This window comes from Drosophila pseudoobscura, chromosome X (assembly GCF_009870125.1).
Source record: "Drosophila pseudoobscura strain MV-25-SWS-2005 chromosome X, UCI_Dpse_MV25, whole genome shotgun sequence".
Classification (NCBI taxonomy): domain Eukaryota; kingdom Metazoa; phylum Arthropoda; class Insecta; order Diptera; family Drosophilidae; genus Drosophila; species Drosophila pseudoobscura.
This window is the reverse complement of record NC_046683.1, coordinates 58,600,869-58,626,318: the sequence shown is the minus strand read 5'-3', so window position 1 is coordinate 58,626,318 and position 25,450 is coordinate 58,600,869. Positions and strand designations below refer to the sequence as shown.

Here is a 25,450-nt window from a genome sequence, read left to right as displayed (position 1 = left end):
TTTTAAGTTTCATGTTCCCCACCCCACCAATCGTAAATTCACCGCACTGCCCCAGTTTCAGCGCTAAAAGATGGACCACCGGAGTAAGATATTGAGGAATTTAACTAAAACATCGTAACTAATTCATGACATGACTAAAGGCCACAGATTCGTGTTAAACTTTTCGGATGGATCCCTGCCGATCCAGGGGGATTATCCCGACCCCAGGATATTTAGCAACTGCTCTAGTTATGGTGATCGGGTGCCGGGCTTGAGCTTAGCTTGAGCTTTCCATACATCATTTGGGACAGCTCGAGTATTTGGAGAATCCAAAACAAGTGATACTGGAAGCCATCTTTGATGTGATTGACGGCGAGGAGTTCTATCCGGTGGCCTATGATGTTGGCTCTCCATGAAAAACCTTTGCCATCCTTCCATTGTAAACTTTTACATTTTCAGTGTGGACCTCGCCTCGTAAATTTCTTGCGCGTGCCTGCAAGCCGGCGATCGATAAGCTGTTTGCCCAGAAGCTCTGCACTGGAAGTGCATAGCGGCGTGCGTGGCGTGTTGAATCTGAGCAATTTCGGGGCGAATCCCTGTTTCAAGAATAGTGTGGTTAGTCTGGCAAATGTGGCCACCTTGAAGCATGTCTGCAGCACCATCTATCACAACGATGAGACATTTATCTCGGTGAATGGGTTCATTTTCGCGAACAATCACATGAAAAGCGTGGATCCGCTCAAGCTATTTGGCGATGTCGAATATGGACTCGTGGATCTCAGTGGAATCAAGGTATGTGTGAGGTGTAAAGTAAGGCATCAAATTTAGCAACAGGTAATTTTCAGATTGCTTCGTTGGTTCGTCTGTGGCGTGAATTGAAGCGTGTTCGAGCGAAGGAACTGAAGCTGGCCAACAATCCCATCACCATGAGTTCCAAATATCCCAACAGCATTAAGGCGCTGCAGGGAAACTTCAGTATGGTGGATGGCATTCCCCACGACAAGCTCCACAGCACCTATACGCCCCTGAAGCACGATATCGATTTGGAGTCGACGGCATACGCATTGACTGCACAAACAAATCGAAGCTGGCTGATTTTGGGCATAGCGAAGATTGGCATGCATTTTTGGTTTGTAATTTCAATCCCACGTCTGTACTTTTACCACTTTAAGGATTTTCCTCATCTGCTCTGATATTTCAATCCTTTATTAGTTTGACGGAAAGGAGCACATTTTTCTAGTGCGCAACTGCTTCGAACAGATTGCGTATTTAGTGCACTGTTGCAATCTGGAGATACAAATCCCCGAAACGGTGCCAAAGGTAGAAGATCCAGATGTGTGCATGGGTCCTCGTACTATTCCGTTCTATATGCGCATGAATGTCAGCCGCTTTAAGCTCCATCATGTGGATCCCCAGGAGAGGATTACCAAATGCATACAGAAGTGCTATGTGGCCCAGAATCGGCTGCTCAAAATGTCAGACTTCCAGGCAACCGAGGGCCTTAAGGGGCTTTGGGTCCACGTGGGCTCGACGAGGATTCTGAACAATTATCTCGCGTCAGTACATGTCAAACTGCTCGGAGATCCGTCTGTGCAACAATAATATTCTCAGGATAGACGCCGCGCGCGTCCTGTCGCGAATGGGGAGCCTGCGTGCGTTATATTTGGGCCATAATTGGATAAACGATTTGGAGGACACCGCTGAAGTCCCTGCGACTCCATGGCAATCCGCTGTGCCGAAAGTACAGCCTGCCCAAGCCCAATGACTACATCCAGGCAGTGAAGGAAATCTTCCCCCAACTGACGACGCTGGATGGGGTGGATCTAAGCAGCAAGCCGGGCCAGGCACCGCAGAAGAACTTCCTGTGCGACATTAGGGCCTACGAGCTGGTGGGCGACGTATGTATTTCTTAGCAACTATCTGCACGAGTTCGTGCAGGCGGACATGCGGGCCAACCGCCTGATGAAATATTACACGGAAAACTCCATATTCACGATGACCAGCAACTATGTGATGGGGCGCTCGCAATCAACGCCCAGCTCTTTAAGCGCATCTCAAAGTACACCAAGCATTCGCGGGACATCAGAAAGTGGTCGGACTATACCAAAGCCACAAACGAATTTCATGTGGGTTTGATGGAGATCATTCGCGTGCTCATGGAGCTGCCGAGTGTCGTCCACGACTTTCTATCCCTCCAGACTGATGTGATGCACTACAATGGCCAGTTGGCAGTTATTCATTTGACTGGTCTGATGCGCGACGACTCTCCGAGCACACATAACCAGGCGGAGCTCTATTTGGCCTTTACCAGGAACTTCGTACTCAAGGTTGATAAGGAGGGACTGGTAGGATACCATTTGAGATACTACTTTAAATAGATTAATTCACCATCTGTCATTCCCAGGGCTTAGGAAAGTAGGCTTGCCGCTGGAAGATCTCTAATGACCACCTGAGCATCGTAAATCCCTCGAGGAACCAGGTACAAGGTGCGTTCAAGGTCTGCCCACTGCCAAGGAATCGTCTGAATGCGCCAGCCTCTGAGGATTCACTTGGTGCCAAGAGCCACAAGCTCATTTTGTTCCTCCAGCTTACCGGACTAACACCTTCCTGGTGCACAACGATCGTGGAGTCGGCCGAATGGGATTTTGAACGCGCCAGCAAAATGTTTCTTGAAATGAAGAACAACAGAGAGATTCCCGAATTGGCCTTTGTCTAGGCAGACGGCAAGCAAGCAGCAGTACTTAATGCTTTGCGGAAACCGAATTTAACACCAACACCAATTTAACTAACCAAAGAACAAATATATATCAATATCAGAATATCTACTAAGAATTTTTTCCTTCAATCTACCTTCACATGTTTTCGAATACTAATACGAATACAATTCTCCAAAGAAATTAAAGCGTACAAAAATGCCATAGATAACCATTTCGAATAATGCTTAGATGGCTAAAAAAAACATTTATTATGATATTTAAAGAGTTATTCACTGGCAAAACACGAATCATCTCCTAGTAATTGGAGACTCCTATACAGAGACTTTCATAGCAAATACACATGTATATAAGTATAGTTGTTTATATCTCCATATCTATATCCATATCCACCTCCTCTCCGCTGTGTTCATTTTGGGTTAGCATAAATTGTATGCAAAATATTTGAAGCTGCCGCCCGGAGTAGAGGAGGAGTGGAGCAGTGTTCGTTCGAGTTAGAGAATATACAAGAAAATGCCATCGCTTACAATATTTAAATATTTTGTAGACTAGAAAATGTTACCCTAAATACATTAAGAATATATTTCTTGTATACATATGTATGTATGATGCATACACAGAAGACCCTTATACGATAAGTTACGTTACACAAAAATTAGGTGAAGTGAAAGTCCGACTAAGCTCTAAGAATTTGCATATATCATTTAGTGGTACATATATGTATGTATAATGGATATTAGTCAAGCTGGTTTTGGATCATGCAAATGCAAAAATTTTCAAATTCAGATGGTTTCAGTTTTTGGCGATTTTCGATTGAATTGAAAGAAGTTTCTGTGTTTTTATCAATGCTTTTTATGTCTTGATATTTAATTCCACAACTTAAATTTTTGTATAACCGAAATAACCGAAAGGAAGGCTTTTCCCTTGGCCAATGCCAATGCCTATGCCAGTGTGTATGGATGAAAACTCTTTCCTTTCAAACCATGAGCGCCGACCAGGTCTAGCTGGCCCTGGCCCTTATCAAATAATATCAAATTAGTCTGTTGCGTTTCGCTTTCGTGTCACTCTCTCTGTCTCTGTTGTTTCTGTGCCTTCTGCGAGGGGAGACCGAGGCTGTGATTGTGATTTGTATTTAAAAAAAAATTACAATATTTAATTTATCAGGAAAAAAGAAAAAGGGGGGATGCAAATAGTTGTAATAATAGTATCTAAAGCCATCGTGTATCTGTGCATGTGTGTGTGTGCGAAACGCGGCAATTGGTATGGTTTTTTTTGGCTTCAAACAAAAAATTCAAGAACTATGGCGCGCTCATAGATAAAAGAGGATTGGGTGTGTGTGCGGTGTGTGTCTTGGGCTGCGTGGTTTGGTTAACCCGATTTGATTTGGTTAAGAGCCTCCCGATAAGGCTTCATTTGCGTCTTCTGCTTACGGTACTCCAGCCAGGCTCCTGGTGTTGCTGCTGCTGTTGATGTTGCTGCTGCTGTCTGGCGTTGCGTGTTGAGGTGTTCGATGGTGGAGCGCCGCAAGCAGTGGACGCGGCAGCATCGTCTCACTTTTTACCGGGAGGCGCTATTGGTTGGCCACGCTCCTTGCCGCGCAGCTTGATGCCAAGCACCCGCTCCATTTTTCCGAGGATCAAGTTGTTAGGAATGCCGCGTCCGGCCTCGTAGTCCGTTATAACCTGCTGCTTCTCACAAATTTTCTGCCAACCAAAAGGAAAGAAATCAATTTTTAATCAGTGCTTAACCACAACAGAACAAGAAATTGAGAACCTACAGTGGCCAAGTCCTTCTGGCTGAGACCCTTGTTCTGACGTCCCTGTTGGATGATCTTGCCCACGTCAAGCGGTATCTTGTCGTGGCGCAATTCCTCAGTCTCGCGGTCCAGCTTGGCAGTGTTTTTGGTGGTCACATGCTGCTTGTTGGTGCCAGCACCATCTGTGACAGACAAACAAAATCAATAGCCGGTATAGATCGAATGCGTGGGCGAGGGAAAGGGGGAACTAGGCCAAGCAGAAAATAGCTCCTCAATGCAGATTACTACGTGTTGTGAAATGCCTCGACATCGCTGCGGCGGGACGACAGTAATGCCACGCAATACATCATCGTCGCAATTGCAGCAGGAGGTTTCGTTGTTGGTTTTGTTCTTAGGTTAGGCCGAGCGATTGGCATGTCTGTGTGTGTGCAAAGTGGTTTTGGGGGCAACCGGCCTGGTGATCCCCGGCCGTACTCACATTTTTGTTGGGTGTCCACGGCAACGCCTTGGCGGCGAGCCTGATTGACGGCCGATTCGGTCTTTAGGGTCGACGACTTGGGAGCCTTCTTCCGCAGAACTGTAACAGAATCCCAGTCTGACATCTTTGATTTAGTATGATTTTTTGATTGCCAGGCAGAGCGACGAGAAATGAGAACGGAGACAAATTATGACTGAATGTCGTTCGACTGAACTTATATGCTTTGGCAGGACTCACATTGACTGCTTCACTTATGTTTAGTTAAGAAAGTTTACTTTTATTATTAATTAAAACTATAAATTCCAGAACTATCTCGGATGTGTGCGACTTCGATAAAATATACCGTGCGACCCTCGGAAATATACCGAAACATACCGTCTTACTTTAAAAATATACCGTATATATACTGAAGACCTCAAGTTCTCTTATACATAGTCCTCGTTTTTTATATTCCGTCGAATATTACAAGCTATATAGAACATTTAGCCATGCCTACATAATTTTAACCGATTAATGAATCAATTTTCTACTTGACTGGCTTATTTTGAATAATTGACTTTGATTTTTTTTGCCTCAATATTGGTGGTATAGCGGTGTGATATTTAGAGCTGGAGAAACATCGATGTCATCGAAGAAAGGCTGTTACGCGCGCATCTCGGGCAAAAACGCAGCCCTCCTCTCACTCAACCGACCGAGGGGCGCTGCTGTATGACGCGCGGCGCGTTAACCGAACTAAACGCGAACATGCAGGAAAGATAGCTGCTAGACTAATATTCAAGGAAAATTACTAAAAGAACTAAGCATGCAATCAAAATACAAGTACTAATACATTTACTAAATACGGGAAAGGCAAGTGAGTATTATTAATTTAATTGGAGAAAGGGAACTAGTGGTGGATATAATATCGTAGAGGGAATAAAATCCGAGCGTTAATTTCTAAAAGGTTCATACAGGGATAACGGTTGATAGTTTCTAGTCGGTATATAAAATAAGTATATAGGTTATTTAAAAAACATGGATGAAACATCGAGACACGGGAAGCAGCAGCAGCGGCGACACTTTCTGACATGGCTTTCTTGCCTTTTTTCGGGTCAAACACCGTTTGTATGACAATTATATAGTTCCTGTAGTAGTACTTTAAAATTATAGCCTTTGAAAGACTTTAAAATTAGTTACTATCGATACCGATGAAGAAACAACTTATCATCCCACTATCCAAACAGGTGAACAGCTTGAGTTAAACCTGTTTGCAAATTGTTCTTATCTAAAAGATTTTATAATTTTTGTGGAGATTATTTAAATAACCACTGGTAAAAAATTTTTGTAAAATAAGCTTAAATAAAATAGGCCAAGAAAATGTTAACTTTGTACATGTTAACTACACACTCGATACATATAAACTACATATTTATGTAAAACAAGTGTGTACTCTACGTGATTGGTCAGTTTCAGCTATGATTATGGACAATTTTGATCGAGCGAATGCAGATATCGCTTATCGCTTTGTTTGAATAATTGGATTTATTTGAAGGGGAATACATTGTTTTTATGTTACTGCTATTTTTTTTTCTTATAACGATTCTAAATTAATGTGACCTCCTGTGTCTTAAAAGTGTTACCATTATTCCCTCCCTTTGGATCTCGTGTTATCGGCGCCCTTACTAAAATTTAAATAACATAAGCTTTTTTCTCCACAACAAGATATGAGAAGAACTACCCATACAATTTGTGGGAAAGCTATGAAACATAGGAAGAACTTTTCAGGGAAACAGAGTAGTGATGAATGGGACTTTGAGCGTGTCGGGTAACTGTTTCCCCCGACGATATCGCATCTGATGCCATGTGACGCCTTGGAGGACGTCATAAGAATATTGAGAACGTGATTTATAATGGATCGAACACTCTTGAGTGGCCGGGAATTCAAAGAATTGACGAAACTCAAGTACTTCTCGCGGATCGGGATTTCACTGTGGTCAGTTTTTCTCCTATCACGGCGACTTGTCAAACAAGATAACCCTCCCTATCTAGGATGCAGCTTTTGCGTAAGTACTTATCGACTTGAGATCTATACTACGTGGAGGAGCTATATGTTACTATATTTTGAGTAGGCTGATTAGTAGAATCAGTGGCCGATTAAACTTGAACGTCTGTCAATTCTCGTTTCATTGTTCGTCTTATCAGCGTGTTCTACTTACTTACAAATGAAAATGTAAATTTGTATGTTATGTTAACTGTACGTCTACATGCATTCCGAAAAAACATCAAAGATCATTTGCATCATCTCTGCCTTGCACTTTCTTCTCACCTGTCGCCTGGTCTGACTTCCCACGCTCACACCCTCTTTTATCTGCCGTTATCGCTCTCAAATGTTGCCAGGGTATATTAAATAATAAGTTAGGCTCTCGCCCTGCCCTTGTTAGTTTGCCACTATCATTCCTTCTCTTTGCGTTTTAGGCCGAAATGGGTTAACAAATTCTACTGTTAATCCAGTGCATTTCAACAGGTGTTTGTGTACATCCTCATATACATATGTACATAGTTAGTTCGTTAGATGTGAGTGCCAAAGTAAGCATCCATACCTTAAATTGAATATACCTTGGTTCTTACACTATACAGTCGCTGCGAGTCAGAGCCGATAACATGTCGATTTCGTCGCGGGTTTTATTTCCATTTTGAACGGGTTCGCGTGCGGTTCAGCGTTCGGGATTATTTATACGTAAATTTGTGGGAAATACTGCAACCGAATCGGGTAACTTAACAAATTCTACAGTGCACTTCGAATAGGTGTGTGCTATATCTTTATATATACTGTTGATTTTGTGTTTTTTTGTGTGTCTACGAAGAAATTGAGTTAAATTCAAATAAAATTCAAATTTACGAAGCATTAACTATTTGCCATTTGAATAAAATAACCATAAACATCCGCAACAATCCGTTAATTTCGCGATCAAATTGTTGGGATAGTTTCCGGCAATTGCATAAATACTCGGCTCGTATATAAGTATCATCTTATTGAACCATTAGAAAACTATTACCGCTCTCTATAGACAGATGTTCTCTTGCCTGTCAGCTGCACCTGCAGAATAGATATGTACATATGTACATAGTTAGCCATAGACATAGCCATAGACGCCAAGCAAGCCAATTTTGTGTTTATTTTCGAGCGATCCGAACGTATAATACTGTATACACTCGTATATTTTGTTGTCAGCGGTAGAAAATGACTTGGGAAACCTGTTCGGTTCGGTTGGGTTCGTTCGGCAATCATCTATAATTCTTATATAAGCGGAGAGGAGACATGCTACGACCGACATGCCTCCCTTCCCCTCTCCACCCACCGATATAGACAGCATTTTGCCGTGTTTTTGTGATGAGCTCAACAAAATGCTTACCTTAATATCATCATGATATCTCTTCTTCTCTGAGCCCTCCAGGGCAGGGCCCCTCCCCTCCCAGGCTCCAGTCTGTCTATTCTGTCCAGGTGTTCTGTCTTCATTTTGCATATGAATGAAAAACGCTGGAAACTTGAGTGGTGGCAACATTAATCAGTTTTTGGTAACAAATTTGTTGTCTTGTCTTGTGTTTCTTTTTTTCTTTCTTTTTTTCTCTTCGGGTTTCCATTTGCACGCAGCGTGGGATTTCAAATTTTTTGTTTTGCCTGGAGCTGTAGGAAAGTTAAGAACAGAACTCCGAGCCAGAGAAGTAGGAGGTTCAACGATCTAATCAAATCAGATCTCTGTTTTCTGTTAGAAATGTCTGTTTATTCGCGTTTTGTTGAGTTCGCAATCAAATTAGCAGCTGGCAGTTGCTTGGAATGGATCCCAATCCCCAACCCGCAACCCACACCTTATTCGGACGGGCTCTGACTCAAAACGGGGCTAGTGCTGCGTTTTGCACGCGCTTAAAAAACGCACGCCTCCATGCAAACAATCAAAATAATTAGCTGGACAGCGGACAAAATTAATCTAGGCTCATGAAATGAAATGAAATGAAAAGAAGCACAAAGATAAGCAAATTACATATACAAATAGTTGACATAATTGTCCTCGTACTCGTACTCCCCCTTACATCTTGGAGGAGCTCCTCCCTTTGGAGGATTCCCAGATTTACGATTGGGCCACGCGACGTCCCATCCTCTGGGGGCAAGCCTCGAGCCGGGAGCCTCGAGCATCGGCACGCTAGCCACATTAAATATTTAATTTATTTGTGTGCCCTTGCAGAGGAGGGTCTCACGATTGTGATCAGAATTTTGCGACATGCAGTGAAAGAAAATGGAGATATGTACATAGATAGATAGAGCTCCATTAAGATCAGAATCAACGACTTGCAGCCTGAAGCCTTTGTAGCATGCCATATAGCTTTCATTGAACATATTCCTTCCATAAACAAACTGCAGTTTCATGTACAAATCTTTCAAATATACAGATATTCTCATGGACACAACCCACCTGCAAGGGTATCAAATGCTTAGCATTCCTATCTTTTCGAATGAATGTATGTATGTACAAATTTTGTGTTACAACAAAATTCTGGAATTCTCCTGCGGTTTGTTGACGGCTTCTGACGGCTGGTCGGCGACATTGTTTGCCTTAGCGGCTACCTGATGTGGGCAGGGGGTGGGGTGCGGTTGGGTTTAGGCCCAGCCCTAAGTGGGCCACTATATCCGAAAAGCAAATGTTTGAGAACAACAGAGAGAGAGAGAGAGAGACGGAAAAACCGGTTATAGACATAAAAAAGTTGGTTCTAACGTTTTTCGTTTTTCCCACTCTGCTTTGCTCACTCATTCTCAGCCACTCTCTGTCTCTCTGTGACGCGATCTTTTGCTCTCTTGCTCGTGGAAAAGTCGTTTTCCACACCGCTCCCACCAGCCGCACTCGGCTCAAATAAATTGCAGAATTTGTCAAAAGTTCTTCACTCTTGATTTCGTGCCAAAAGCATTTTGGCATTCATTTCTCACTCTCCTCTGCTCTGCTCTGCTCTGCTCACTTAACCTTAACCGAGGAAAAGCGGAATACGTACATTATTTATACGAAAAGAGACTTTCCTTTTATTTAAAATAGTTCAGAAATAGTCGCTTTTCAGCGGCCAGCCAAGCACTTTCCTTGATTTTTAATGGGAATTAGTTAATATATCATTAGAAACGAAGAGCGGTTCTATTTTTGGGTATGGACAGATAGATTCCGCCTGCCAAAAACCAAAATATTTGGAAAACTCTTACAAAATTCCAAGATGGGGAAATGTGCGCGTCTGCCCCATGCCACTGCCGCACTTGCTTCGTCTGCCGCTTCGTTCCGCTCTGAGGTCAAGCAGAGCAGGCGGCATAATTTAGAATATTTTCCAACAAACAAAAGACAGACAGACGACCCGTCCCGTCCAGATATGAGATCTGATGTAATGGAGAGAAGGTCGCCTCGGGCGGGGGCCCCTAAGTGATAAATTAAACACTTTATGTTCTCAAACTATGCTCGTGCGAGTAGCTCTTTTTTTTGGTTTTTGGTTTTCGGGGGATCCGTTTTCCAGCCTTTTTCCAATTAAACATTCTCTGGGCAGAACCCTAGAGAAGTCGGAGTCGTCGCAATCGCATAGCTCCCAGGGTTTAGGAAAGACAACGACGCTTTTTGAATATTAACCAGATTCTTGTCCTTGTCGCTAGAATGTTTTATGCTCGGAATGAATGCATGTTCCGGTCTGGTCTGGTCCGCTCCGGTCTCCCCATTTCCAGGCACGGTTTAATGGCCATTCATATAAGGAATATATGCATGATATATGTGCCGTTTTCCGTAGACGTGTTAGGGGTTTTTAAGTGAATTGCGCTTGGAGCATCATTACGATAATTGGTCGACTGGGACGGTGTTCGCTCTCCGTCATGGCATTCGTACAGCACCAGCTCAGCACAGCAGAGATATACAGATACAAATATATGCTAATTAATATGCACACTGCACAGGGTAGTAGTAGCCTTTGATTTTCATTCTTTTTTTGGGGTTTGGAAATTGCGCGACAATTTTCACGGCAGCTCGCGAACTAAAACGCTCGAGGCTTATCTGACGTTCATTTGCGTGTTTAATCAATTAACTTTTGGCCACAAATTGAATCGAAAGTATCTGACGTATCTGCTGCTCCACATCCAGATCCACATCCACATCCATCTATTGGAGCATCGCTTCATAATTCATTCGTATTCGTATCAAAATTATATCATTTTCCCCTGAGGAAAGTTCAACGATCTTTTGATCAATCAATCTGGAGGAATCTGTTGGAGGAATCTGGGTCTGGAAGTGGGTCTCTGGCCGAATGAATCAATTGGTTAAATGATGAATTTGATTTCATTTGGACACTGGTCTAATGGCAATGACTTTTTGGTGTCTGTTGTGTCCGAAAAAATAGCCCAGTGAATTCTGTTTTTGATTTATGTTCTATGCTCTAAAAAACTCTAAAAAAAACAGACCGATCCACAAACTAAAACCAGAGCGAGGGCAAATCGAACAAAATACGAGAATATGCGGAAAAGCTAAGGAAAGGATGATATATCGCTGCGAAAATTAGCCAAATATTACGCACGCTCGCCCCCAAAAATAGTTTCATAAATATTATTGAAAGAATTAAATTAGTTTCAAATGTTGGCTAATCTCCGTTTTAGATTCTGTTGGATCTCTGCAGAGATCTGTAGGAGATCTCTGGGATCTCCAGTTCTCGTAAAGTGAGCAAAGAAAATCGAGACGGCGACGGGGCAGTCGAATTGGAATTTTAATTTCGCATTGAGAAAACACACAGCCACAGCGGACACAAAAAACTAACAGAAATTGTGGGGCAAAACAAAGGCAGGGCATTCAATTGATTAGGGGGGTGGGGGTGCGGGGCGGCGCCGCCTCGAGCAGGGGCAGATCGGATCGTATCGTATCGTATCGTATCGAAGCTGCAAAAGTGTATCCAATGGATGCGCGAGTCATGCAATTATTTGCACTTGAAAATGCAAAAGATGCAAAGATCCAAAGATGGAAATGGATGAGCAAATTAGATGCGTGTGTGCTCTGCCGCTCCTCAATGACAGCACATCGCGATGGATCGGTTGAATCGGTTGTGGGGTGCGGGAGGCTCCATTGGGGATACATGTAATTATAAATTCCCAGGCTAATTGCAGCTGTCAATGCAATGCCCATGACGTCACTTTGTGGCAGGCTGGCAGGCTGGCAGGCAGCTTCTTCTCGTGGGGCAACAGGTTGCAGCATCGAATCGAGAGTAATCGTGAGTAATTTTTGGAGGCAATGGCAATCGATCGATGATGCAAACACGATTCATTCTAAACACAAAACAGAGAGCAGAAGTTTCGTTTTGTTTCGTTCTATTTCTGGTTTTTATTTCGGCTACAATTTATTTGTTTTTCCTTGTGTGTTTTTGTGGCTGCTCTGCTGTTTTGACTGGCAGTGGATTTATTTGTTTTGGAAGCAGGCTTTCCTTTCCACCAAATGCATTTTCAATTTAAAAGCCACGTCACACAGCAGCAGCAACAGCAGCGGACAAAAGGAAAATCAATTCAATGTAATTTGATTCGAAAGTTGGAAAAACATTTAAGCTAAAATTCTGATTAGAATTCGGTTTAAGGCACGAAATTCAGCTGAAATGCAACCTTCTTTGATAATCGACCTCCATTTTATATATAGTTTATCTTCCCTTCCCTTCCCTTGGGAAACTTTGTATTATTGAGTGGAATGGCTTTAAACCAGAACTGTATGGGAATATATGTACATATGTACAAATATGTATAGATGATAAATCTGAGAGATCTAAAAGAATCCCATGAGAACTGGAGCTAGAAGCAGAAGCCAATCAGAGCTGAGACTCGAAAAGCATGTTCAAATATTGAGGAATTATAGATTATATATGCCATAATCTTTGGTATTATATTTGTGTTCTTGTACAAAAGCTTATCTTAGCTTATTCGTTATTTTTTTGAATATGATTGTATTATCTATTCTACAAGAATTCCTATTGAGAGACGGGCAGGCCTGCCTGATCGATCGTTCGATCAATGGGGGTTCGAGGTAGGGGTACGGCTAGCAAATGAAGTTCAAGTTAAAATCAGCTCGAGTTACATTCGAATTGTGTTTCGTGTCTTGTCGTGTCTGTTAATGAGCAACCTATTGTCATCCATCCCTAGAAGGAGACCATGTGGACCGCAGACCCTTCTGTTGATTAATCAATGCTGGGGATGGTGATGGGGTATGGGATGCGGGCATCCTATGATAGATACTACGATAAATTGAAACATTACAAACTTTTATGAGCCATACCATTTCCTCTTTCCCTCCTGACCTAATTGAGGTGATTGGCGGGGGAAGGTGGAGGGGGAAGGAGCTATAAGGTGCTATGCTATATGGAGGCCACGTGGAGGAGCTGCAGCAATTTGTCAGAAAGAGAATCATTAGCCTAATTTTTAGGGCCCAGAGTTTACTATTGTGTGTGTGTGTGTGTGTGTGTGTGTGGGTGGGTGCGTGTGTGCTGGCATTTCCTTTGACTGAATTTCCATTCTGTGCTTCGATTCTGTGGCCAGGCCCCTCCTTTATAGTCGTCTTGCCAGACGCCACCGAAGCAATTTAAATGCCACACCTTTCCTGCCTTTCCTGCCGTCTCTGGCTTTCCTGTGGGGGTACTGTGGGTGGTGATGGTATGTATACCTCCACATATGACACTCGTCCTGTTCCCTGTCCATTAGGGTTGGCGACAGTTCAAGGATATGTCCAAGTCCCGCCCGAATACAACCCTTTTCTTAACTCATTTCAACTCAACTCAACTCTCTGACTGTCTTTCTGTCTCCAGAGACAACATGCGTTTCCTGCTGCTGCTGCTGGTGCCACTGGTGGCACCACTCCTGGTGGATGGACAGGAGGATTACTGCTTTGGCAAGGATTCCGATCGACCGCAGACGGCGCAATTTGCCTCGAAAACTGCCTACCAGATCGTTAAGAGTAGCAACATCGACAAACAGTACCTTGTCCCCGGCTGCGAGGCCAAGAAGATGTGGGTCTTCCACAGGCACGGCACCAGGCTGCCCAAATCGGGTACCATCAAGAAGGCCTCAAGGCTGATAGAGGTATGTTCATTCGGTGACTCCACTTCCATTGTTCACTCTCTAAAGCTTAAGAGCTTCCCTTCATTCGCTGCGCTTTCAGCTGCGCGATCAAATTGTCAAGAACTATCGGGAGGCAAAGACCAAGCCCGATACCAATGCCCTGTGCACCGAGGATCTGATTGCCATTCAGTTGTGGAAGGGCAATAGCAGCATTACCCCCGACATGGATGAGTTTTTGACCAGCCAGGGCTACGATGATCTCCGAGGCACTGCCAAGCTCTATCAGCGCTACTATCCCACTGTTCTGCCCAAGGACTATAATGATACGTATTACCAGGTGAGCAGGAGAGGAGACAGGTCTCCCTTAAAGAATCTAAAATAATTCTCTTGATTGCCAGTTCCGTCACACGGACACCCAGCGGACCACAGAGAGCTTCAAAGCCTTTGCCGAGGGTCTCTTTGGCACCGGGAATGCCGCTCATCCCGTGGACATACCCAAAGACGATCTCCTGCTGCGTCCCTACGACTACTGTCAGTCGTACAAGGAGCTCAACTACAAGGGCGAAGGTTCCGAATACCACAAGTACACACAGTCCGCCTTGTGGAACAGCACCCTGGCAGATATCTCCACGCGATTGGGGTAAGAGCTATAAGTGGCTCTTAGTTTCCAGTTCACACTTAAAATGCATTATCTCCTTGGGTCATATAGCTATCTGTACACTCTCGATCAGGCGGATATCTTGCTGATGTATGACACGTGCCGCTATGAGCAGGCATGGCAGGTGGATCGCACCAGTGTCTGGTGCGGCGCTTTCCTGCCCGAACAGGTGACTGTCTTTGAGTATGCCGAGGATCTCAAGTACTACTACGGATCGGGCTATGGCTTCGAGGAGGATACGGCACGTCTTAACTGCCGTCTCGTGCAGGACATGCTCACCCACCTAAGCAATCCCGTGTCGCCGCATGTGATCGCCCATTTCGGCCACACCACTGGCCTGCAGACCCTGATCACGGCGCTGGGCATTCGCAAGGATGACATCAAGTTGCGCGCCGACAATTACAACAGCCTGACGAACCGCCGCTGGAAGACGAGCATTCTAGGTCCGTTCGCTGCCAACTTTGTGGCAGTGAAGTACGACTGTCCCGCCGCCCTGGACAAGGAGAAGGCCGTCTTCTTCCTCAACCAAGATGCCGTGCAGCTGGATTGGTGCAGCGTTGGTCTCTGCAACTGGTCGGAGGTGTTGCAGCGTTACAAGACCCTTGCTGATGCCAACTGCGATGAGTACTTCTGCCGCTCTGGCGCCTCCTCTCTGGCTGGCGGCGCTCTGTCTTCCCTCCTGGCTTCCTTCCTCCTTGCTGCTGTAGTCTACTTAATGCACTAATCTGGATCTGAATCTGAATCGGAAACGGATTGGTTTAGTTTTTAATGTTTGTAAAATGTACAAAGTTCGTACCAAATGAATAGGAAGAGGAAGTGGAGGATGGAGCAGAATCATCGAGGGAAGTCTTTCAAGTATTTTTCGATTTAAATTTTCTACTTTTAATCCAGCCTCAGCACCACCTTCCGCCCACATTGCAGCCCCCACACTCAAAAACACCTACACCTACACACACACACACACACACACAGGCACAGACACTACAATATGTAACTTTTTTTTCTAAACGCTTAACGTACGTTGAAAGTGCTACAGTCAACAAAATAGCTTTATATTAATTAAATAAAATGGATTATTATTAAAAACGAGCGACCCGGCCACGTTTCACTCTGGCCACATGTGGTCATAAGTAATGGGAGAAAAAGAGATAAGTTTGAATTTGAATTTACTTCATTTACCGCCAAGTTCAAGCAGTCTCGCGGTAGCACTGCTTGCATCTACTGTAAATTTAACTTGAGCAGCAGAATTGAGTGCTGTTAGGCGCGAAAACAGCCGCACTTAACAGTGTAATAACATAGTTCTGTGGTTCCAAAGAATAAATTAAACAATAGTGAGCACGACCACTTTACAACACCGCTCATTTGCGTACCTTGCGGGAAATACAAAAACCATAAACAAATTTAACTAAAATTTCCCTTCCTTTTAGACAGCGAAAGTGACGGGCCTCCTATCAGGCAGCCATAAATATGCGGCTTCTTTTTTTCATGATTTTTTGTTGGCGTGGGATATATGTATCTGGATAGATCTTTATTGAATCCAGGCAGGTCAGGTCAACCAAATTGTATTTAAAAAGCTTATTATGAATTTTATTACTGTATTATTATCCATTTGATTAATTGGTTGAAGAAAACATTTAAAAACACCAAAAAACACAACACCCTAAATCATCTCACGGTACCAGAAAATCGTTTATTATCTTAGATTGTAGAATAAGTTGAAATGAATTACATATCCTGAGCACAGGCAAAATAAGCGCGGCATCGCAATGAACCATTGTGTGTCTGGGGCACGTTTCGCTGTGGCATATTATGGTTGCATGTATGAGATGAGACGTTTAAATTTGAGTTTATTTTATTTACCGCCGAAGATCAAGAACTTAACGGGTTCCACTGCTTGCATGTACTCAATATCTGTAATGTAAATGTAAATTTAACTTCCGTTGCAGAACTAGGTGCTGTTAGACGCGAAAACAATGGCTCCACAAAATAAGTTAACCAAAAGTGGTTTATATGATTCATATGACATCAAACGGCCAATTTACAACACTGCTTATTTTGCGCGCCTTACCGAAAACTCAAACACAATTAAATTAGCAGAGATTCCTCTTTCCTTTAGATAACCAGGCCCCTCTTTTTATCAGCCAGCGGCACACATTGCTTTTCTCTTTTTGTGGCTCTTCTTTGGCATACGATGTATCTACATATGTAGATGTTGATTGAATCCGGGCAGATCAACCAAATGATTGAAGAAGTGTATTCCCAATTTTGTTATTGCATTAGTATACAGCAAATCCAGCATAACAAACAAAGCAGAAGCTTCTATTAGCTTAATCGGTTGCAAAAAGCGCGTTAAATCACCAAAAAGAAAACACCCTAAATCGTCTCACCTAATTCCACGGTACAAGAAAGTCGTTTGTTCTTAGCTTAGAATTTGGAATAATTGCGAATTAATTACATTTCCTGAGCAAAAGCAAAATCAGCGCGGCATCTCACTGAACCACTGTGTGTCTAGGTCCCGGGTGTCGGCTGCTGCTGGAGTACTGGCTGCTGGAAGAGAGCCCACAGCCTAGAGCCCACTTCCAGGGCTTTAAAAGCCAGCTTTGTCAAATCCTTTGGAGTGTGAAATGGGCATTTTTAAAGTGTTCTGTTCCAACTTCTGTGTCTCTGTGAAGCCACGAGGAGCATAGGGGGTGGAGGCATGGCTGCCATGCAGTGTCACGTGTTTCCTGTTAAATGCTCTAATGATGGGTATTAGGCCAGACTAAGTGCCACTCATAAGTGCCGCACACGCACCTGACTCTGGCTGGGGCTCTGGCTTTGGCTCTGGCAATGGTCCCTATTCGGAATCTCCGACTTTTGCGACCTGCGGATACCTTCGCCTTTGACATCGAAATTTACGCAATATGCGTTTTTTATTTCACTGCTGGGGCCGGGGGGCTTTCTGATGGGCACCTGCTTCTGCTTCTGCTCCTACTGCTGCTTTAGGGGTTGAAATGGTCCAGGGGTTTCTCATAGTTGGGCCAGCGTACGTGTTTATATGTTTCTTCTGCCATCCATACGCCACCCCCGCCCCGAAAAGCAGTTTGATATCTATTCAAGGACACGCACAAGTCTCCTCCCGCTGGAAAGTAGAGATGCGAGTAGAGTAGATGCTGGCACTTTTCTCTCATTTTCATTAGTTTAAAAGACTCCCACGAAAAGTGAAAAGTCTTTGAGGGCATAAAACATTTCATCCATAAATAATGTGAGATTTCTTCGAAGAATTTAAGGCTTGCAACATTTCTGTGGCTTAAATTAGAGTCGTGTTAATCTTTGCTGTCTATAAATATCCCCTGGATGCCCATTTATTTATACATTTCGGGGCAACATCATCTATAATTCATGTCGATTCATTCTTCAAAAAATTAAGCAAAACAGAATAGAACTCCAACTACGACTCCAAGTCCAAGTCTATTGCTCACTTGTTATTTTTCATTCATTTTTGGCAACATTTGATCCGGGTTAATCTTTGCTGTCCACTGCAGACGCTTCCACTATCTCTAGAGTCCCAAACCCAAACCCAAGCCCCTTGAAAAGTTCCATCAAGGAGCTCGTTAATGGCCGCTCATTTGTGTGTCAGTGAGCTATGAATAAGCAATTCCTACCCCCACAGCCCACATCCCACACCACACACTCCGCACCCACTAAACCAATGGAAGATGAAAGTTTTGTGGCCTCTGGTCAAAATGCCAGCAACCAGCAACAGGCAAGGACTTTTGGATAGAAACCATGGGAGATGGAAGACGGGAGTTTGGGATTTGGGAGTGTGTAACCCAAGAACCGACCAACTTGATTTTCGGGGTAGCAGGAGTGCTTTGAAGTGCGGCCAGGTAATTGGTTAATTATTAGGCCTTGTTTGCCAGCCGGGATAAAATTTAATGGTCAGCAGTGCCGGCTTGGATTACCCAGAGTTGGTCAAACGGACAGCAGTTATGGACACAACATTTTCGCATCACTAATTAGAGAGTGGTTATGTTCTCCCAACTCTGTTCACTTAAAACCGACCACCAGAGGAGCCCACATCTAGGTATTCCATCATTTAGCATCAGCATCAGGCTTGTGTAACATGAATTTTGGGTTGCGTACGTTGCAAGGGTACAAAAAGCAGAGTCGCATAGCCAAGGCCCCAAACTGGAGCCCAAACTACTGCTGGAAATCATTTTTCATTGCAACCTTTCATTTTGCCACAAAACTAGCACACACCTGCCACATGCCATGCCCATGTTCCCGATTCCATTTCAGCCACAATTTGTACGCAAGTGGACGTGATCAATTTTAGGTTGGGAAGAAAGTACTTCGGTTGTGGCCACCGTTTTGATTTCTTCTCATAACTTGTGACCAAACTAAATTCCAAACATTAAAATATATATTTCTCAAAATGGTACATATATATATAAAACATTAAAATATATTTATTTATTAGGTAGCTTCATTCTTCATCTTCTCCGTCCTCGTCAGAGACGAGCGAGCCTTACCAATCTTTTGCCTGTGCGTTTTCTTATAGCGCTTAGCCGTCAGAGAGGAAAACTGGAAGAAGAAGATGGCTATGATTTCATCGGAGCTTCTTTGACGTGGCCAGCAGTCGGATCAGTCAATACCACTATTTGATTCTCGCTGGCAGTCATTAAATATGAAGGCTAAACGGCTTCCAAATAGTCAACTTCTAGATCAAATGGCATGGCAACCTACCTGTTCACTTACTAGTAACTAGGATAGAATATGATTTCAAAATTGCATACGATACTGGTCCTGGTACTTGAATTCCCTCTTGGACAACTGAGTCGGTCCCAGAAACCAACAACAATATATGTACACAGTCTTCGGCGAGTATTAAAATAAACTTTTGTATACAAAACCATCAGAGTGTTGGTAATTTCACCAAAAAACGTAACCGAGAACAGGGCGCACAATATACTCGTATCTTTCTCTTGGCCTCTGCGTTAGAAAATTAATAGCCTGACTACAAAAATTTGTGTAATTTTAGTTGGGACTCTGTTCTGTTCTGCCGAGGAAAGCCAATTTTGTGTCCAAGTTATCAAAACAATGTATTTTCTTCATTGTTTGCTCGGGTTTTCCCTCTCTTTTTCCCCATGCAGTGCAATGCAGCCTTTTGTTTGCCATTGCCATTTTAATTAAGTCAAAGTGTTTGCATTACATAAAATCCCTGGCCAAAGGCACAAAAAAATACGAGTAGCCCGAGTAAATGGTTTTTGTTGCTTTCGCTGTAGCCGACTGCAATCCAGATTGTTGCTGACATTTAATCCCTGTCCCTGTTTCTGTCCATTGTCTGAGTTGATTTAATATTATTGAATAATTATGAGCGAATTATGAGTGCATGCTTAATGAGTGTGAATACAAATAATGAATGTCAGGTGACAATGTGGTTGCTATGAAAGATTTTCCTACTGCAATTATTTTCTACCTGAAGCTGCTGCCATCAACTACCTTTATTTTGAGAGCCTACAAAACATTGACAGAAATTAGACACATTGCTGCCTTTCAATTTTATTTCAGGCACTCAATTAGTCAGAGCCAAATGTTGCACCTGTAAGGCCAACATCTCTCTACCATATGCCACTCAGGGCTGCCACCACCTCGACGACCATTAAATTCTGCCACTTGACGGGGCGACCGACGCGACACTTCTGCCTGAAAGTACGAGTATCTTGTCGTGCGAGTATCTCTGGTATCCTTTGTTTTTATAACCGCCGCTTAAGAGACAAAGCGTGTATGAAATGTGCACCAGAGGCAGAGAGACAGAGGGAACAACGGAGATGGGAGGCTGGAGAGATGTTAAAAAACCATAAGAATATTGAGCGCATGGAATGGAATTCCTGCCATTTACGATGCTGCTCCACCTCGGAAATGTCCTGCAGTGATTTCTGCTGCTCTGTATCTCTGTGAAATTAAATTTATAAATATGCACAATAACTTTTAATATCATTTCACAGGGCGAGAGGCTGTCACTTACAGAGAGGATATGGGATATATGGGACATGCTATATGGTATATGGGATATCCTGCCTCGCGGTGTGTGCAGTGCTCGTTCCACAAGTGAAATTGATTACCTGAGGGCGAAATTCCATTTTCTGTTTTCAGGGTGTATCTGAAATCGTTTGTGTCCCTTCCCTGGTAAGTCCTTTTCTGGGCTTGTCCCTCACGAATGTCCTTTCTCGACACGAAACGAAAAGATTGTGGCCGCTTGTTGCTCTTGATTTTTGCGATGTATCTCGAGACAGTTTTGTGACAATATGCAATAAGCGGGCTGTCAAAGGCAGAGTGGCCATCCCAACCACCATTCCCCATCGCATCCCCCATTCCCTTTGAGGGGTCGGATCCCGAAAATAAACAAGCTGCAAACGATACGATGCTGGAAGTTTATCATATTTGTACAGATGTCGGAATGTAATTGAGCATGCTCCAGGCATCGATACGATGCGATGCGATGCGAATCGACGGCATGTCCCTACTGCTGTGCAAAGATTTTAATTGAATTTCGCACAATTGATTTAATAATTAAAAAGGGACCAACAAAAAATTTGAATGAACGAATCAACGAATGAAGCGTATTCAAGCAGAAATCGCTTCATGCTGCCTGTAAAAATGTCGAGACGGTCATTATCTGCTTCTCTTCCTGGATGGGTTCTGTCCTGCACGCTCTGCTGATGCTGCTGCTGCTGCAGCTATTGCTGCTGCTGCTCCTCCCATTCATCAGTCAAAGTAATTTAACTTGAGTGAGCACTTAATGCTGTTCTTCTGGCTGCCTGAAAACACCAGCACCGCCTCCTGCCATTGAGTTGAATTAACGCGCAAGTGCATTAATTAAGCCGCCCCAAAGGCGGTCATGGCAACCCAAACCAGAGTGAGGAGCAGGAGAAGGATGAGCCATAAAAAGAGCTGCAATTATTCTCATATCGAAAGGCTTAAGAGAGCAGGTGCTGCGTGCTGGCTGAATGAGGGAGGGATTGCCACATGCTCGTAAATCCATCTAATTGGCGAGGGACATAGACATTTCTACCTTTGATTGCCACTAACACTAAGCCAGACTCGGCAGGAGCAGCAGGATACATAACACGAGCAGGGGAGATCCGTGGAATATGAGGACCATCCCCGGCGTATACGTAATATGAAGTTTGTTTGGAGCAGACTTTGATTGTCCAAAAAGCGCCTGCTGTTGTTCTCCTGTTGTCTGCTGCGCTTAATGATACCGAATTCCGAGTCTGGTAATCAAGTGCCTGCTTGCTGGATATTTACTGTCTTCTAATTAGGGCCGGTCCGCATTGCGTATGCGTAATATTTGCAGGGAAAATAAGGAAAGTACATGCATAAATGCTGAGCAAACTTACGCTTGAAGCTAAAATAATATTTTCTTCCGTTAAATTCTTCTTCTTTTTAGCATTTAAAAACTTTAAAACTTTATTTAAAAATCAACAAAAAAAAATTAAAAAAAAAAACAAGAAAAGTGAATGTAAATCGGCAAAAAAATGAAATATTTAAAATCTGTAACGCCTGACGGCCCGGTACTGGTAGCCATCGTTGGTCAGGACCGCACTCTGGCCATCGGCAGGACCCTCTACGACTACAGCCTCATCCTCGAGAGGTGGCAGATACTCCCGGGCCGCCTCGCGCAGCTCTGCGGGCATCTCCACGGGCTGCTGGTAGTGGTAGCCATCGTCGAGCAGCTGCCCGGCTCCATTGGTTGGGACATCCACCACACGAACATCGGCCTCGGGCTCCTCCGGCAGGGGGGTGGTCTCCTCCTGGGGTGCTGCCTCAGTGCTCACCTCCACGGGCGGCAGATACTCGCGGGCAAGCGCCAGCTTCGGCTCGGCGGCAGAGACCACCTCCTCGGTGTCATCGATAGGTGCTGCAACAGGAGCAGCAGGAGCAGCAGGAGCTGGTGGCAGATAGGCCTGGCTGGGAGGCAGATACTGACGAGCAGGAGCCACCTGCAAGTGGGAGACGTCACGACGGTTGCGATGACGGAGCTTCAGGCGGCGCACAGTGCGGTACTCGTAGCCCTCGCCGCCTAGGGCAGTGCCTTGGGGATCAGCTTCAGCTTCGACTACATCCTCCAGCAGAGCAGCCTCGGTGATGCCTGGTGGCAGATACTCCACGGGTGCTGCTCCTGCAGGATCCACCAGCTCAGAGACATCCCGACGCAGACGAGACTCCAGTTGAGGGGCAGCCAGAGCCGCACTAGCCACAGCCGAGAGGGCGAGGACACTACCGAGCGAGAAGATTTTCTGTTCGAAAGAAACGAGAGGAGATTCAGGAGACCCGTGCCGATGTTCAGGAGATAATCCTAATCCTGCAGGTCCAGTTTTTAGCTCACCATTTTTCAAGATTTGGTTTTTCAGAAATTTGCTGATTGCGTGCTGCAAGTGCTGCTGTTGCCTGAGCGGATTGATGCCTTTCTGCTTGCCAGTTGCTCAATTTATAGCCAAAAATCTTTGGAACCCAGCACCAGCCCCAGTCTCATAATTAGAGAAACAAAACGAAAAAAAGCCAAAGACGAAACGAAACCTCTTCTGTGGAGTGGGCTTTCGAGAGGCAGAGGCAGAGCCAGAGCCAGAGTCGGCGACGGAGCTCTGGGTCTTTTCTTGCTTCAGTTTCGCTTTTGGACAATGTCAAGTGGCATGGCTCTCATCTCTTGGCCCTCGCTCTGAGGCTTGACCTTTCTTTCTTTTATTTCTATTTCTACGTCTATGTATTTATTTCTATTTGGTTTTTTGTTTGTTTATTTTTTCTGAGGTGTCAATTGGCGGAAGAGTTTCTGGTAGGCCTCTACTTGAAGAGAGCGCTCTATAAGGCTCTGTTTTGCTTCGATACGAGTATTTCTATAAATACATACGGCTAATTTATCTATCTGCAGAGCAGCTTCATTTGATATTTATGAATAATTACAATATTTACGAGTGTTTTCCAGCCTGTCACACGTGTCAGAGCCAATGAAATTGTCATCAGAACTTGTTGCGGAAATTACTTATTGATTGTGTTTTTGCCCATTTCCCACCCCAATTTTCCCCAATTTGTTTGCCTTTTGGTTAAACAAACGCTGCGTCGCGTCGCCCCATTAAATAGTCATAATTATAATTGTGCATATTTAATGTTTACACTTTTTACATGCTGTACATACGAGTCTGCGGCTTTGCTGTAATGCTCGAAAAAATCACAAGGGGACCTGCGAAATACTCTGTTCAAGTTGAATATAAGATTCTGCACATGCTCTAAAATGTTTTTGTATAAGCAATCCTCTTTCCGACTTTGTTTATTTGTTCTCTGGCCTATTTCTGGTTTCTTTCCTTGCTTTATCAAATGTCTTTATCGAATGGAGGGACCACCCTCACTTTCGAGGATAAATTTCCGCGATTAGGTGGAGTTTATTTTTTGCTGGTGGCATTTAATGAATTGTTAATGAATGCGAGCTCCAATGGAATGGAGGGGGTATGGTTATGGTTATGGTTATGGCTATGATTATCCCTCCCTTCCTCACCCACTAACGCAGAAGATAAATCATTCCCTGGTTGTCTGGTTGTCTCGACCGAAAAGGGCGGCCAACAATTTCCGTTTGCTCTTAAAGTTTTGCCGCCGCACAATATTTCTTTTTCTTAACTTGGCCCTAACTTGTTGCTTTCTCTTGACGCTCGGCTCTCGCCTCTCGGCCATGTTCTAACAAATTTTAAGGGCTGCTGTGCGGGGTGTGTCTCCATTTGCCATACAGCTTCTTTGCATAAAAGCCACTCATGTATAATATTTTATGAGTGCGAGGCGGCGAGGAGTAGTCCTTCTGCTTCTGCTTCTCTGTGCTGAGAATAATTTATAGCGAAAAGTACAGCCATATGCCACATAGGATATGTTGAGCCATAAATTGTGGCAGCTTCATTGAGTTTTTGTTCCTGGTGCTTGACTCCTGATTTCCGATTTCGTTTTTTTTTATGCGAATGTAAAAGTTTTCTATGTCTATTTTTCGGTGGTGGTATCTGTGGGATACAGATCATCCCAAACAAAACCAAACCAAACCAAAGAACTTCTACATTTGTTTCACAGTCAATTTGCATTTTGGGTCAATGAAACGAGAGCCGCCACCAAATGGAGGAGGAGGAAAGGCCCGGCAATGGTCCTGGCCAGGGCAACAGCTTAAAGCCTGCTCAGACGGGGCTCAGCGGCCATTAGCCGTTAAAGCTGCTGTAAAGTTAACCTGGAAAACCGGGTAGTGCAGAGCATTGCTGGGAAAACTCTTTCCTTTCGACAATGAGGAGAGCAAAGGTGGAAGGCGTAAAGCGAAAAGCGCCCGCGGCTCACTCGACAGCCAACTTGAGAATGTTTGCCAAGGCTCACGAAAAGGACAGCCACAGCCCGAGCCATAGCCCGAGCCGAAGCCCAAACCGGAGCCGGAGCCACAATAGAGAACACTTGAGAGGCTACGTGGAGGGGATGGGAGGGGCGTGGAAGTTTCCCCTTTAGTTTATGCAAATGTTGGGCATTTGCTCTTTTCAGGAGCTGCTGAGGGCTCCTAGAGCGGGAGTAGACAGCCGCTGGCGTCGCATTTATTAAGTTAAAATATTTATAAATTTTCAAATGGGTGCCAAAAAAAAGAGATAAAAAGGGTTCGGTTCCCTGCGCCGTCAACCATATCGATTTACAAATTTAAATTACTTTCTTTCTGTTCCTGGCAGCTGCTGCCAGTCGTACTCTCCTCTCGACAAATCTCGACATGGAAATCCTTTTTTGGAAACAAACTTGCCTGCACGCT

The 25,450-nt window shown here is 44.1% G+C and overlaps 4 protein-coding genes across 4 annotated transcripts; 2 read left to right on the top strand and 2 right to left on the bottom strand.

Moving 5' to 3' along the window:
* Nucleotides 1-7: 7 nt before the first annotated feature.
* nxf2 (nuclear RNA export factor 2) lies at nucleotides 8-3,985 on the top strand. Its single transcript, XM_033381517.1, is given in 12 exon segments — nucleotides 8-83; nucleotides 141-262; nucleotides 264-380; nucleotides 439-771; nucleotides 825-1,026; nucleotides 1,029-1,147; nucleotides 1,192-1,520; nucleotides 1,522-1,674; nucleotides 1,676-1,880; nucleotides 1,882-2,014; nucleotides 2,017-2,324; nucleotides 2,384-3,985. Coding segments are annotated over 12 exon segments (2,346 nt in total). The 5' UTR covers nucleotides 8-70; the 3' UTR covers nucleotides 2,696-3,985.
* mbf1 (multiprotein bridging factor 1) lies at nucleotides 3,737-5,302 on the bottom strand. The gene is made up of 4 exons (NM_001389375.1): nucleotides 5,165-5,302; nucleotides 4,928-5,051; nucleotides 4,471-4,631; nucleotides 3,737-4,396 (listed from the first exon to the last, which is right to left on the bottom strand). The coding sequence occupies exons 2-4, from the start codon at nucleotides 5,049-5,051 to the stop codon at nucleotides 4,244-4,246; spliced, it is 438 nt and encodes a 145-aa protein (NP_001376304.1). The 5' UTR covers nucleotides 5,165-5,302; the 3' UTR covers nucleotides 3,737-4,243.
* A 2,230-nt stretch (nucleotides 5,303-7,532) lies between these two features.
* Nucleotides 7,533-15,741, top strand: Mipp1 (Multiple inositol polyphosphate phosphatase 1). Its single transcript, XM_015188219.2, has 5 exons — nucleotides 7,533-7,711; nucleotides 13,745-14,018; nucleotides 14,098-14,334; nucleotides 14,396-14,637; nucleotides 14,707-15,741. The coding sequence occupies exons 2-5, from the start codon at nucleotides 13,752-13,754 to the stop codon at nucleotides 15,377-15,379; spliced, it is 1,419 nt and encodes a 472-aa protein (XP_015043705.1). The 5' UTR covers nucleotides 7,533-7,711; nucleotides 13,745-13,751; the 3' UTR covers nucleotides 15,380-15,741.
* Nucleotides 15,742-22,159: 6,418 nt separating this feature from the next.
* LOC4812138 (uncharacterized) lies at nucleotides 22,160-23,140 on the bottom strand. The gene is made up of 2 exons (XM_001352551.3): nucleotides 23,030-23,140; nucleotides 22,160-22,940 (listed from the first exon to the last, which is right to left on the bottom strand). Exons 1-2 carry the CDS (start codon nucleotides 23,030-23,032, stop codon nucleotides 22,188-22,190), a joined length of 756 nt encoding a protein of 251 aa, XP_001352587.2. The 5' UTR covers nucleotides 23,033-23,140; the 3' UTR covers nucleotides 22,160-22,187.
* Between the last annotated feature and the right edge of the window lie 2,310 nt (nucleotides 23,141-25,450).

Bases quoted from the DNA above. Each gene is read 5' to 3' on its own strand.
- Mipp1 (XM_015188219.2), top strand. From the start codon at position 13,752: ATGCGTTTCCTGCTGCTGCTGCTGGTGCCACTGGTGGCACCACTCCTG. The intron at 14,019-14,097 runs GTATGTTCATTC...CTGCGCTTTCAG, and splicing joins AGGCCTCAAGGCTGATAGAG to CTGCGCGATCAAATTGTCAA. The intron at 14,335-14,395 runs GTGAGCAGGAGA...CTTGATTGCCAG, and splicing joins ATAATGATACGTATTACCAG to TTCCGTCACACGGACACCCA.
- mbf1 (NM_001389375.1), bottom strand. From the start codon at position 5,051: ATGTCAGACTGGGATTCTGTTACAGTTCTGCGGAAGAAGGCTCCCAAG. The intron at 4,632-4,927 runs GTGAGTACGGCC...TGTCTGTCACAG, and splicing joins CGTGGACACCCAACAAAAAT to ATGGTGCTGGCACCAACAAG. The intron at 4,397-4,470 runs GTAGGTTCTCAA...TTTGGTTGGCAG, and splicing joins GCCAGAAGGACTTGGCCACT to AAAATTTGTGAGAAGCAGCA.